This window comes from Pygocentrus nattereri, chromosome 16, assembly GCF_015220715.1.
Source record: "Pygocentrus nattereri isolate fPygNat1 chromosome 16, fPygNat1.pri, whole genome shotgun sequence".
Classification (NCBI taxonomy): domain Eukaryota; kingdom Metazoa; phylum Chordata; class Actinopteri; order Characiformes; family Serrasalmidae; genus Pygocentrus; species Pygocentrus nattereri.
This window is the reverse complement of record NC_051226.1, coordinates 20,201,284-20,216,436: the sequence shown is the minus strand read 5'-3', so window position 1 is coordinate 20,216,436 and position 15,153 is coordinate 20,201,284. Positions and strand designations below refer to the sequence as shown.

The following is a 15,153-nucleotide window of genomic DNA, read 5'->3' as shown; positions in this document are numbered from 1 at the left end:
TTGGGTGCTATATAGAACCATTTTTAACAAAGGTTCTATGTAAAGCCTTCTCCATCAGTCTGAAAAACCTTTGATGCAAAGAACCGTTTAATCTTTTACGAGTGCATGTGGTTCTACATAGACACTTTTTGAAAAGGGTTCTGTATAGCACCATAAAGGGTTCTTTAATGTTATAAGTTCAAGCTTGTAACAATAGAACACTTTTTGATACTAAACAGAACCCTTGATGAACCTACTTTAAGCATGTAGTAGAAACCATTCATGGAACCTCGACATTAAGTGGACGTTCTTTAAACTCTCACACCTCATTTGTAAAAACAGTTCTTTGAAGCACTAATATCTAATGCAAGGTTCTTTAAAGTAATTGAAAGTATTTTTTCTATTGTTGCATTGCGCGCAAGAACCTTTCTGGCATCTTCATTTTTAAGAGTGTTAATGGCTTTATCATTGTGATAGGAGGGCTTTTGTTGTCTTTTTTTTTTTTTACTAAAACCTACTGTGATTGAGCGACTGTGATATTGTTCTAAAGCAGCAATGATAATCAGGTTTAGAAACTGATTATTACCAGTAATGACTACGAGAATGATTTACCTCCTTAAGAAAAAGTGGAAAAAAACAACAGTTGGCTGTATTAGCACAGAACTGTCCACCATTATGATGTACTTGGAGATTTCTGGAAAACTAAAATGATTTGTTGAAATACATTTTTTTTTACATCAAATCACCAACAAGCTATGTCAGTGTTTCTTTATCAGAGCAGTTGACACAAAGAAATGCGAGGTGTAGCACAGAGATAAAGGAGTAACACAATGTGCATCAGTGTAATAGTAACAGTGTTAACTGTAACACAGGATACAGTAAAATAAGCCCACGACCACCAACAGATTCATTCAAAAGCGAGGGGGGGGGGCATCTGTTTGGAAAGTATTGGGCTCTCGCAGTATAGTCAATGAGCTTTGTTAGATTGCCATTGACAATTCAGCATTTACCCTGCCTAATTCAACCTGCTGTAGTTACATAAGTGTTGGCTGTTGTGCTGTGTGATTGCTGTGTGCTGTGATTTAGTGCCCTGAGGGGATTAAATCAATAGGCAGCTGAGCTATGACTTCACACAGGGCACATACTGTAACACAATCAAACTCAGGTTCAGTTCTCTCAGGGCCTTCATGAGTCCAAACACTGACTGTGGCAGTGCTGCCCTCATGACAGTCCAGTCGTCTCAGTGTCAAAGGGAAGGCTTTGGGGGCGGGAGGGGGAAGGGTGTGAAGACCACTTCAGCAGTGACATTAGACTGAACAATGGTAGAATGGCAGTCTGCCTGAGAGGGATGCAAAAAACTGGGGCAAGAGCTTTTAGGATGCACGTGTGGGAGTATGTGGAGAGTGGAGGGCATGGTTTATGCCAAACATGTTAGAGCTATAATTTGAGGCAATGCTTTGCATATTGTCACTCCTCAGACCTATATGAATGATGCTGCCACATTGCTTCAAATTAGTTCAGATTTATCATTTAGGACTTGAAACGGACTTCAACTTAAGACTACAATCCATTTCCTTTAAATGATCCTATACCTTCATTATCTTTATTTTAATAAAATAAATGACTGAACATTCCATACCAATACAGTAATAACACCTCTGAATCTTGAACAAATGTTTTGGTGGTGACAGTTTTAGCTCATTTTGAGCAGAATTCAAAAACACCAGTACATGACTAACAAAGCTTTTAACAACTTTACATACATAAAATCACAAGGTTTTCATCAAAACATATAAAGTTTACTGTATTACAGAAAATATGTATTTCTTTAGTGACAGTGATTTTTAAACTCTGGGACATATTCACTTTATAACATCGTGATCTAATTGCTCACCATGTGGCCATGAGGGAGAGGGATGCAGTCTTACTGCCTGCTCTAAAGTGCAGGGGTGTGGCTAAAATAAGGCCCAGCCTATGAATTAAAACTGTGTGTTTTGGTAGTGACATGAGAATGAGGGATGGTCTTTGTTGACTCTAAATCTTAAAAAGCTACATTGAAAAAAAAGTAAGTTAATATTTAGGGGTCAGAGTTTGGGACAGCCAAATGACATGTAGTGATAGTAATGATATATATATACACATATATATTACACACACACACACATCATCGTCATTAACCGCTTCATCCAGATAGGATCGCATTAGTAATTGGGAGAGCAGAGAATCCCAGATGACCCTGTCCCCGCAACTTCCTCTAGCTCATTCCCAGGAACTCCAAGCCGCTCCCAGGCCAACTTGGAGATGTAATCTCTCCAGCGGGTCCTAGGACGACCCTGGGGTCTTATCCCGGTAGGCCATGCCTGGTACACCCCCACCAGGAGGCGTCCAGGGGCATCTGAATCAGATGAATGAAGCACCTCAGCTGGCTCCTCTCAACGCGGAGGAGTAGCAGCTCTACTCCGAGCTCCTCCCGGATGGCCGAGCTCCGAGCAGACACACACACACACACACACACACACACACACATATATATATATATATATATATATATATATATATATATATATATATATATATATATATATATATTTGCACAAAGATAAAACTTGTATTTGTATAGTTCAGCTCTCAATCACACAGGGTTACATAGGGTGTACCTATTGAAGTGGTCAAGGAGTATGCTTTTTATGTATATATATATATATATATATATACATAAAACCCTGTGTGATTGAGAGCTGAACTATACAAATACAAGTTTTATCTTTGTGCAAACTTTGCTTAGCTGATAGCTGCAGGTCATATGGTCAATCACAAAGCATGCTGTGATTCCTGAATAGGGAGTAATGTGTTGCCCTGGCCACTGTAGAAAAGAAAGGTGAGCTCTGTGTCTGCCATGAGCATTCACTGTTTGAGTACTGCCACTGTTTGCTCCTATACTGCACACATACTTATTTTCTAGTATATTTCTTTACTCATTTTTAACTACTGTCTTTCTAACATTGAGCTGTGATAGAAAACAGGCTTGACTTTTATCCTGCTGAGATTAACGGGCACGCTGTCCAAAAGCCTTTGTAAAGCAGATCAAATCCACAAGAAAGTCATCTGAACACAAGCTTCAATTAAAAAAATCTGACCTTTATGTACAAATGCCTTAACATGGTCAATATCATAAACTTACTTAAATTCAAACAGTAACATAGAAATAGAGCAGTATCCTTCATTTTTGCTCATTTTCAACTTTTCTTTGTTTAATTTCTTGTTTACTTCCTGTTTTAAATTAAAAACACATTTCCAATGTTGTCACAGACTTTTTGGCCCTGCTATTGTGTAAGTAGGTATAAAATCAAAAGTACAAAAGTAACAGGTAAAAAAAAAAGACTGATAAATTCAGTAACTTCAGGACTGCAGCAAAGCACTCACTCACTCAAAGCACTTTTCTTTCTGCATTTTTGCACTTTTGGTCTGAAGTAAAATGATAAAGCTCAAACGTCAGACCTGTGGCTAACTGAAAAGAGGAAGCTGTCTCTAACACTACTTAATGAAATGAAACACAAAAAAGACACTAATAAGTAAATATTAATCACAAAAATTTAACAATAAAAAGTAAACTAGTTTATAATATAATAAATATGCTTGAGCAGAAGTAAATGTAGTTCTATTATTATTCCCAAGTAGGTTCAGATGCTAGTGGCTATCTTATGGAAACACATTTTCACCAGTGGAGAAAAATATATGACCATTTAATAAGTTATAATAATAAGAAAGTTTTCTGTTATTTCTGACTTAGTATGTCATAGTTATAACATAATATCTCATTTTAATGAAAATACTTTCTCACATTTATAAGAAAGGACATAAAAATTGAGAAAGAGATGCATACAGAAAGAGAGTCATAATTATAAGATGCTAAGTCATAATTAGGAGAAAGTAAGTCATCATTATATGATACTAAATCATACATGAGATTCTAAGTCATAATTGTTACGATATACTAAGTTATAATTATGAGATGCTATGTAATAAATATGAGATACCAAGTCATAATTATGGGACTGAATCTAATCAGTATGACACTGACATTATTATGTGATGCTAAGTCATAATTATGAGAAAGAAAATTACAATTATAAGATGGTAAACCATAATTATGAGAAAGGAATCATTATGAGACAATAAAAGTTAAACCAGTTCTTTGTGCGGTTTGACAACGGCTCCTCTCCTGCTCCATCCATCCATCCATCCATCCATCCATCCATCCATCCATCCATCCATCCATCCATCCATCCATCATTTTCCGCTTCTCCGGGGTTCGGGTCGCGGGGGCAGCATCCTAAGCAATGAGGCCCAGACCTCCCTTTCCCCAGCCACTTCCACTAGCTCCCTGGGGGGGATTCTGAGGCGCTCCCAGGCCAGCTGGGTGATATAGTCACGTCAGCATGTCCTGGGTCTTCCCCGGGGTCTCCTCCCGGGTGGACTTGCCTGTGACACCTCCCAAGGGAGGCGTCCAGGAGGCATCTTAACCAGATGCCCGAACCACCTCATCTGGCTCCTCTCGATGTAGAGAAGCAGCGGCTCTACTCCGAGTCCCTCCCGGATGACCGAACTTCTCACCCTATATAAGGGAGAGTCCAGACACCATGCGGAGGAAACTCATTTCGGCCGCTTGTATTCGCTCATAAAAAGTAAAGCTCATGACCATAGGTGAGGGTGGGAACGTAGAACGACCAGTAAATCTGGTCCTGTGACCTTGAGGTCACCAAACCGTACACCCTCCATCCCCTGACTGAGCCTAGAATTTCTTTCCATAAAAATTATGAATAGAATCGGTGACAAAGGGCAGCCCTGATGGAGTCCAACTCTCACTGGGAACAAGTCTGACTTACTGCCGGCCATGTGAACCAAACTCCTGCTTTGTTTGTACAGGGCCTGATTGGCTCGTAGCAAAGAGCCATGTACCCCGTACTCCCGAAGCACCTCCCACAGAATACCCCGGGGAACACAGTCGAATGCCTTCTCCAAATCCACAAAGCACATGTGGACTGGTTGGGCAAACTCCCATGAACCCTCCAGAATCCTGGAGAGGGTAAAGAGTTGGTCCAGTGTTCCACAACCAGGGAGGAACCCGCACTGCTCCTCCTGAATCCGAGGTTCGACTATAAGCTAGACTCTCTTCTCCAGTACCCCTGCATAGACCTTACCAGGGAGGCTGAGGAGTGTGATTCCCCTGTAGTTGGAACACACCCTCCGGTCCCCCTTTTTAAAAAGAGGCGCACCCACCCCATTCTGCCTATCCAGTGGCGCCACCCCCGATGTCCACGCAATGTTGAAAAGGCTTGTCAGCCAAGACATCCCCACAACATCCACGCCAAACTCGTCCCACACCCGGGTTTTTGCCTTGGCAACAACTGAAGCCGCAGATCGCTTGGCCTGTCGATACCTGCCAGCTGCCTCTGGTGTCCTACAGGCCAACCATGCCCGGTAGGACTCCTTCTTCAGCTTGACACAATGATGACACAACTACAAAGTCAATCATTGAACTGCGGCCTAGGGTGTCCTGGTGCCATGTGCACTTATGGACATCCTTGTGTTCAAATATGGTGTTTGTTATGGACAAACTGTGGTTTGCACAGAAGTCCAAAAACTGAACACCACTCGGGTTCAGATCAGAGAGGCCATTCCTCCCAATCACACCCCTCCAGGTCTCACTGTTGTTGCCCACGTGAGCGTTGAAGTCCCCCAGTAGGACAATAGAGTCTCCAGGAGGAGCACTTTCTGTCTCCTAAGCTGATTAACACTCCTACACAGCTACACCATGGGCCAAACCCAGCATCACTTTTGTCCACCACAGTCATTCACACCTGTGGCCATCAGCAATCACTGTCTGCAATGGACACCTCTCACCCTCCCTCCACAACTGGAATGTGCAGTGATGTTACATTCACTGCTAATCAGGTGAAGGTTGAACTGAAAAAAATCAAGCAGAGCAAAGCAGCGGGACCTGATGGCATTGAATCTAGGGTGCTGAAACTGTTGAAACTGAGTTGCAGCCTGAAGAGAATCCCAGTTACGTGGAAAACATCTTGTGTGGTTCCTATCCCCAAGAAAAGGCAACCGACATCACTGAATGATTATTGACCAGTTGCACTGACATCCCACTTAATGAAGACACTTAAAATGCTGATGCTAGCTTACCTGAGACCTCTAGTCAAAACAGCTCTTGACCCTCTGCAGTTTGCATACCAGGATGGCATTGGAGTGGGTGATGCTGCTGGACAGAATGTACTCTCACCTGGACACATCAGGCAGCACTGTGAGGATCATGTTCTTTGATTTCTCCAGTGCATTTAACGCCGTACAACCTGTGCTGTTAGATGAGAAACTACGGCTGATGCAGGTGGATGAATTAATCATTTCATGGACAATGGACTATCTGACTGGACGAGCCCAGTATGAGCGACTGCAGGGCTGTAACTGAGACAAGGCTGTGTGCAGTGTTGGGGCACCCCAGGGGACTATGTTAGCTCCATTTCTGTTCAACCTATACACCTATACACGGCCATTGTGGAGTGCACAAGGAATGGACAGGAGGAGGAATACAGGAAGCTGGTGAAGGACTTGACTGTTGACTGGTGTAAGCTGAACCAACTGCAGCTAAACATCAGTAAGATGGTGCTGGACTTTAGGAAGTCCAAACCTGCGTTGTCAGCAGTCATTATTGATGATGTTGATGTGGAGGTTGTTGGGACATACAAATATCTGGGTGTGCACTTGGACAACAAGCTGGATTGGAGCTGTAACAGTCTCGCGGTGTACAAGACAGGCCAAAGCCTTCTCTACTTCCTGAGGAGGCTGAGGTCTTCTGTTGTGTGCACTAAGCTCCTATGGACATTCTACCAGTCTGTTGTAGTGAGTGCTCTATTCTATGCTGTTGTGTGCTGGGGCAGCAGCATTAACAAAAGTGCTCTGAACAAAATAACAAACTTATAATGAAGGCTGGTTCTGTTGTAGAAGTCAAGCTGGACTCTTTGGAGGTTGTGGCAGAGCAGAGGACACGCAACAAGCTGTTAGCCATCTTGGATAACACCTCACACCATCTGAAGCTACACTGGATTGGAGTGGTCGTCTGTTACAGCTGTGCTGTGTTAAAGAGAGATCTTGTGAGATCTTTCTTACCTACTGCTATAACAATTCTCCTTACTGCAGAGATGGTACTGATCTCCTGCTGTTTGAACTGTGCTGAATTACATCATTGCATCTCCTCTTCGATTAATACACACTGTGTAATATATCACAACAATTACTGTAATGACACTTTCACTATGCACTTTACACTATAATATTGATGCAACTCAGAGTTAGTCATGTCTATAATATGTGCTGTTAGACTACCTCATACCCCTCAGTGCCTGCTGTCTTGTAAACAGCGAATCTGTCTCATATGCCATGTATGTAAATAGAAATACTTTTATACTTTATTTTATTTCTCTTGTAATTTAACTTATGTCTAGATTTATTTCTATTTTCTGTTTTTCTGCATAGTTTATGTAAGTTTATATGCAAATATATGTCTTGCTACTGAAACACCGCAATTTCCCTCCAGGATCAATAAAGTTCTATCTGTCTCATCTATCTAATAAGGCATTATTATGAGAAAGAAAGTAGTAATTATGATATGCTAAGTCATAATTATGAGATACCAATACATAATTGTGACACATACATTATTATGAGAAAGTAAGTCATAATTATAAGATAGCAAATTATTTTACTAGAAAGTAAGTCATTATCATGAGATTCTATGTCATACTTATGAGACTCTAACTCTATAACATTGAATCTCAGTATGATATAATTATGAGAAAGTCATAACTATGAGATACTAAATCATAATCATAAGATACTAAGTCATAAATATGAAAAAAGAAAGGCATAATTATGGAAAAAATTCTTATGATTATGACTTGGCTATATTTGGTCTTCCAGTGGCGAAAATACGTTTCTATACAATCCACAGTACCCGCTGACCCTGGTACCTACCTGAACGCGCCTTTACCAGGCAGGTCACGTGAGTCACGACATCCTCAATACGCCCATGAACCAATAGCAGGGGTACTAGACGTTGACTAAAGGGCGGAGCAACAGCGTGTCGCTCTCTGTTACTCCTACACCTGCGATCGATCTGCAGCAACACCGTTTTCTCGGTAGAGGTGAGCAAAGCGAAGCTCTCTGTGTCGGTAGTGCTGATATTAGCGCCAGACCGCTTCAGCCGTGCTGTCATGAAGACGTAGGAGTTCAGCATGAGAAGATCTTCAAATCTAGCTTTTTCTGGAAGAAAGGTGTCAGTGGACCTGCAACAGGCGGTTCCGAATAAGTGACAGTTATTTTCCCCTGAACGGATCAAGAAGGTTGGACCTGATAAGGAGGAGGTAATGAGATCAGGGTGAACTTGTGTGCTCTTTCTGTTGTGTTGCTGTTTGTTCTTTGGCTTTATTCATTCACATCAGGGCCTAGAAATATTAAGCAAATAATTAATGGTAGTCCAGGTGATAAATGCCAGCTTTTTAAGGAGGACGTATATTTTTCAAATCTGTGGACACAGCCAGTTTAAAATGACTGGACGACTATTGGGTGATTCCAAAGAAACTGCATCTCTTAGTGTATATTTTAGGAAGAAAGTAACTAAAATGTGTAAACAAGTTGTTTCCATCTTGTTGGGTCAATGTGCTCTTGAGGTACATGATGTAAATATCCTGGGCTGCGCTATGCTGTGGATCATGCCCAGTCAGGCACAGATAATGAGCTCCCTGGAGCCAAACCATGGAAACTGAATGCCCTAGATACTTTGTCTTAATGGTTCTCCCTCTGCTGGGGGTGGTATTCAAGACTTCACAACAGTAGATTTGGCTAAACAGGTTTCTCATAATTCATATATTGTTGAGAGTGTTATGTAACTGGAATTTATGTAGTATTTGAATATGTCCGGTGACCATATCCTCTCATTTCCTGGTGTATGCAGCATATTAGCTTAGTTCTTATATTTTCTCTACTCTTTTCCCAGTCCATGGCACGATGCAGGTGCAGTGGAAGGGCCCTGTGCCTGTGTCTTCTTCCATTTCTGATGATGAGCCATCTCTTGGTGTACATCATGGTGTCCATATTTGTTGCCATGTCCTACACTCCAGAACCTCAGCTGCCTCGTCATTATGTGGCCCCTGGAGTGTCATCAAACTCTGGAGCTTTAGCACCCCATCCACTTGCCACCTTCTGGAACCTGCGCTTGGTGGAGGGGGCTTTATGGAACCGACTCCAGCATCTCCAAGACAGAGAGCACAATCCCATATTGAAAGGTAACAGCACAGGGGATAGGGGTCCAAGCACTGACCCTAATTACATGCATGAGACTGAGGCTGATGGTTCTACTCCATGTAGTCCTGATCATCTCTGGGCATCTCAACTGCCTGATTTTAACACTATGCCTGAGCAGATGCAGGACTTTGTCTTGTCCATGCACTGCAGACACTATAGCCTCCTGATAGATCAGCCTGGCCTGTGTGCTGAGCAAGATGCTGAAACAGAGACACTGATGCTACTTATGGCAATCAAGTCTCAAGTAGGGCACTTTGAGAACAGGCAGGCTATCAGGGAGACATGGGGGAGGAGTGGCTTGGTAAAGGAGGAGGCAGGGGGGAAAAGGTGGCAGGTACGCACCATCTTTTTGCTCGGTAGGCAAGATGGAACAACAGGCCCCCACCCAGACCTGGTGGCACTGCTAAAGCTGGAAAGCGACCATCATAAAGACATCCTGCAGTGGGACTTCAGAGACACTTTCTTCAACCTCACCTTGAAGGATTTGCTCTTCTGGGACTGGCTCTCCATGCACTGCCCACATGCGCACTTCGTCTTCAAGGGAGATGATGATGTCTTTGTCAGGACAGGTGCTCTATTGGACTACTTGAATGAACACAAAGCTCCTTCACAAGGGGAAAATAACAGAAGCAAAGGAAAAGAGGATTTTCTTGTGGGGGATGTGATTACCAATGCTTGGCCCAGTCGCCAAGCAAACACTAAATACTACATACCCGAGAGTTTCTACAAAGGCGTGTACCCTGCATATGCAGGTGGAGGAGGAGTAGTTTACTCTGGCGCTCTGGCCTTGCGGCTTCAAGTAGTGTCTCGATGGGTTAGTTTGTTCCCCATTGATGATGTATACCTGGGGATGTGTCTTCATAGACTGGGTATATCCCCTCTTCATCACCCTGGGTTTTTGACGTTTGATCTACCTGAGGCTGAGAGGGAAAAGCCATGTGCTTATCGCAGAGTGCTTCTGGTGCATAAACGGAGCCCCAAAGAGATGCTCACACTGTGGAAGGAACTAAAGGCTCCACTGCCTGAGTGTTAATGCCGGCCCATGGAAAAAGACTGAGATTTTGACTTTATACACCTGGTTTGTATAATCAGAGGCACTGCCTTTTTAAAAACAACACAGATTTGAATGTTTGCCATCAGGTATTTTCATGTCAATGGAGCATGTTTTGTTTGCATAATAAATCTTTCACTCTGCTGCCACTCAATAGGCTGTATGGATGCTACAAAAGTCATTATGTATGAAAAGTCTGTCATTAGATTAATGTCATTGCTCCACTTTTTGAGACTTGGGATGCACAACAATATCAGAATCTTATGGTTCAATGACATATCTGTTGTACTCTGGAACAGCACAACGAATGACACCTAGCTACTGTGCAAACATTTCTGCATTTTTTCATTTGACTGCATTTCTAACAGAAATAAATGTTACGTTTCTCTGTAATGTAAGTTCAGGTAGATTTAGTCTTAGGTTTTACATTTCATTAATATTTATGTTTCAGCTCAAACAGATATGCACAGAAAAATATTGCATATCAGCATCAGCCCAGGATTCCCATATTGGTGCATTCCTATTGCCAATTCTTATCAAGCCTTTGTTTGGCATATATTCAAAATTCATTTTATTAGTATATAGATGTGTTAATACATCAATGTACAATATGATACATTTCTTAATAATGTTGATTAATTCACTGTCACAATGACAATGTTTTAATACATTTTCATTTTTTGTATGGATGTTGGTTTCAAGCAGCTTGAGTCTTATTATTTATTTGATTGCTTCTTAGTTCTTACTTGTGCACCATAAGAGTTACTCTCTACTTTGTTTTCAAGGCCACAGGAATGTAGCATTCTTTTTCTGGGAACAGGTAAATGTTGCTGAAACCTTATCCAGGACCAAAACAGGAATACTACAGCACTGCCATATTATGCCATATAATTTGCTCTGAGCAGCCCTAACCAACTGAGCCACTACTGCCTTACTGGTATGTGTTTTGTTCATACTGCACCAAATACTAGCCAAAGATGTATCATTGTAATGCATTGAATAGATTTTTAGCAATAATAATTCATTTAGAATTTTTTTCTGTATATATTCCAATAATTTTGTGTTCTTTTTACTTTTTATTATACATTTAAAGACCACATTAAGTGGTGTTACAGATGAGTAGAATGTCTGATTCTTTTATGTCTGATTATAATTTCTGATGGCCAATTTTTTTACATTATGTGCTCTTTAATCAAATTTGAGCATTTTAATCAAATAACATGAATTAGATAAAATAGCGACATTGAAAGTCAGCAGCAATTAAAGCACAATAAAAGTCCTCTGTACAGTTATGCTACATTTTGACTTGGCTGTAACAGCAGCATTCAAATACAGCATGACTGTTCTTACCTGCCTCACATTACGTACCTCAATAAACTGCAATACAGATCTGTGTGCAACAGTTTGCCTATTTATTTAAACTAACTTCAGTAATTTGCCACGGCAGATTTAACAGATTATGCCACAACTAGCAGAATGTGAATTTTTGAGATGGGTTGAGGCAAATTAATATAAATAAAAGGAAGTGGTAAATGCATTCATGGAGACACATTTCTAACTTCTGAATCTGGTGCTTTAACATAGTGGCTATTGTGAGTAATGTTTATTTATTTGTTATCTATGTAGCTTATTCTAATATTTTATCAGAACAAGTGTTGTTTGCTTGTATTTCCACATGAAAATGATGTAGCTTTGCTTGACTATACACATGATCCTGTGTACACATTTGTGTGAGCACTGTATCATTTTGACAGTACAGCCAGTGTTAGCTACTAAGTAAACATATCTAGGAAGCAGGATGGCTAGTAGTTGCATATAATGAACAAGAAAGGATGATTAAATTATTAATCACACTTATTTACGTGACAATCATCAGCTAAAACTGCATGATGGTCACAGTCCTAGTTTGAAGCAAAAATCTGCTCATTGCAATTTTGGGCCATTCTGATTGTGCATCCCTTTTTAAGCAGAAGAACCAATATGTTCTTATTATGATTTGTTCTTAGGTAGGATCTTTTTTTTTAATGTCTAAGTTTTTTTCTAACATTTTGTTCTTAAGAAAGGCTCTAAGAAAAAGTCTACGTCAGATTCGTGACTGCAGAACTGTTCACAACTTTGTGCTCTTGAGTGTGTGTAGATTCTATTCTTACGTAAGAACAAATCCCAAATAAGAAAACACTGGTGAATGTTGGAATCTTTGTGAAAACTGTGTAAGTGGATTTTAAGAAGACATTTCATCTTCAGAACGGCTGGTGAATGAGACCCATTAAGCCTCTGTGATATTGCTTGTTGACATGAATATTTTCTTAGACTTCTACGCAGCATCTTGCAATAAAGAAGCTCTATTTCTCTACTGTTTTGTCTCTTTTATTAATGCCAGCTGGTGACGCAGTATTGCTATGAATGTATTGTGTTAAATTGTTTCTATGTTTCTGATTGTCACGCATAGAAATGCAAAAGTCAGGGCTATAAATGTGATTCACAATGTCCGAACCCCAGAATAACCCATAATCAGCTACAAATTCTGTTTCTCCTGTGAAATCATGAAGTGAACGTAAAATTACATTTCCAAAAGTGCAAAAACCTATTCTTCTCTTTCTGATCACTCTTGGACTACAATAAAAACATAAATCTCTAAAGTCAGTGACTAATCTGTCACACATTCAGTGGTATCTGACATGGAAATGGACTCCCAGAATGCTTGGGGATATCCTGTAACAGGTCAGACACACTCGGACTCCATCTTAGGAGAGGACTCCCAGGAACACCCAGGATTCAGTGACTGATCACGTGGTTTCACCCATCAGCGATCACATTTGCCTGACTATTGACTTCACCTGTGCACTTCTAGTTATATGATGCAATGTACTTATGTACTTACTTATTTTTTGCATAAATTGTCCCCGACGTAAAGGAATTATGGTATTGGGGACTGGTTATTACTGGCCATCAAGCTTGCACTTGAGGAATGGTTTGGTTGGAAGGGACCAACCATCCATTCACAGTGCTTACTTATCATAAAAACTTAAAATATCTCATAACAGCTAAGAGACTTAATACTCGGCAAGTCAGGTGGTCCCTGTTTTTCTCCCGTTTTAATTTCAGTATTACTTATAGACCCGGAACCTGCAACATGGCCGACGCCCTCTCCAGGAAGTTTCAGACAGAAATGACTTTGGCACCAGACAAGTGCCCAGCTCCCATCCTTCCACCTGAGGTGAAGATCTCATCTATTCGATGGAGAATAGATGAGGAGATTGAGAGGGCACTACCACAGGTTCCAATACCAGAATAATGTCCCCCCGAAAAAAACATGCATACCTCAACCTTTTTGAACACCCCTAATCACTTGTGCATATTCATTGTTGACATCAGGACACGCAGGTGAAACTTGCACACAACAGCTCCTAGTCAATAGATACTGGTGGAGAAACAATGAATAAGGATATTCATTCATTCATTGCTTCTTGTTTTATTTGTGCTCAATATAAAACTCCTAAACTGTTGCCTGCAGGACAACTCTTGCCCCTACTGATTCCCAATAGACCCTGGTCTCACACTGCCGTTGACTTTGTGACCGATTTGCCAGAATCCCAAACTTTCACCACTATCCTGACTGTAATTGACAGGTTCTCTAGGGCAGTTCGCTTCATACCGTTCACTACTCTTCCCAGTGCTTTTCAGATGGCAGAAGCACTGTTCCAGTCTGTGTTCCAATTTTCTGGCATTCCAGAGGACATAGTCTCTGACAGGGGCCCCCGATTCACATAATTTTTTTGAGCACTTGAGGGGTCTCACTGAGTCTGTCTTCGGGATATCATCCCAAGTCCAATGGACAATGTGAACGGGCCAACCAGGAACTAGGGAAATTCCTAAGGCTCTTCTGTTATGAGAACCCAAGGGATTGGTCACGGTATTTACTTTGGGTTGAAATAGCACAGAACTCCCTAACTAGCCCTGCAACTGGTTTGACACCTTTTCAGTGTTTTAGGTTATCAGCCCCCTATAGCACCACTGACGGGAGGTCAGACAGACATGCCTGCTGTGGATGATTGGATGAAGAGAAGCAAACAGGTTTGGGAACAGACACATCAACAAACTGAAAGAGCGATTCAGTACCACAAAGAACAGTTGGAATCAAACATCGGGGTCCAACTCCGATCTTCAGTCCAGGGGACCGAGTGTGGCTTTTGCAATACTTGGTGGACTGGGTTGCTTATGGCCCAGAGGAACAAAGTTGGGTGCCAGCTAGGGACGTGCTGGACCCTGGTCTCATCAGAGACTTTCATAGTCGACACCCTGACAGGCTGGCTCCTTGTCCCAGAGGTTGTCTGCGCAAGAGGCTCACTTCCTCCTTGCCTGCCCATCTGAGATCCAACAGTGGAGGATCAGTGTCGGTGCGATGCCCCGGAGGTTCCGGTTCGGTCCTTGGTTGTAGATCCAAGTGGTGGACGGAGTGGTCGTCCTGGACGCCCCCCTTCTCTGGTCTGCCCGGACTCGGGGGGGTGTACAGTCACGCATTCAGCGATACCTGACATGGTAATGGAATTCATATCCCAGAATGCTCAGGGAGATCACGTGACAGATCAGGCACACTCTGACTCCATCTTAGGAGAGGACTCTAACACCCAGGATTCAGTGACTGATCACATGGTTTCACCATGCACCAATCAGCGATCACAATCGCCTGACTATTGACAATCTTCACCTGTGCACTTCTAGTCATATGATGCAATGTAGAGTACTTAAGCCTG

General features: G+C 41.7%; 1 protein-coding gene across 1 annotated transcript; it reads left to right on the top strand.

Annotated features, from left to right (window-relative positions):
- The first annotated feature begins 8,165 nt into the window (after positions 1-8,165).
- On the top strand, positions 8,166-11,364 carry LOC108427947 (N-acetyllactosaminide beta-1,3-N-acetylglucosaminyltransferase 2). Its single transcript, XM_017698538.2, has 2 exons — positions 8,166-8,408; positions 9,041-11,364. Exon 2 carries the CDS (start codon positions 9,044-9,046, stop codon positions 10,379-10,381), a length of 1,338 nt encoding a protein of 445 aa, XP_017554027.1. The 5' UTR covers positions 8,166-8,408; positions 9,041-9,043; the 3' UTR covers positions 10,382-11,364.
- The last annotated feature ends 3,789 nt before the right edge of the window (positions 11,365-15,153 follow it).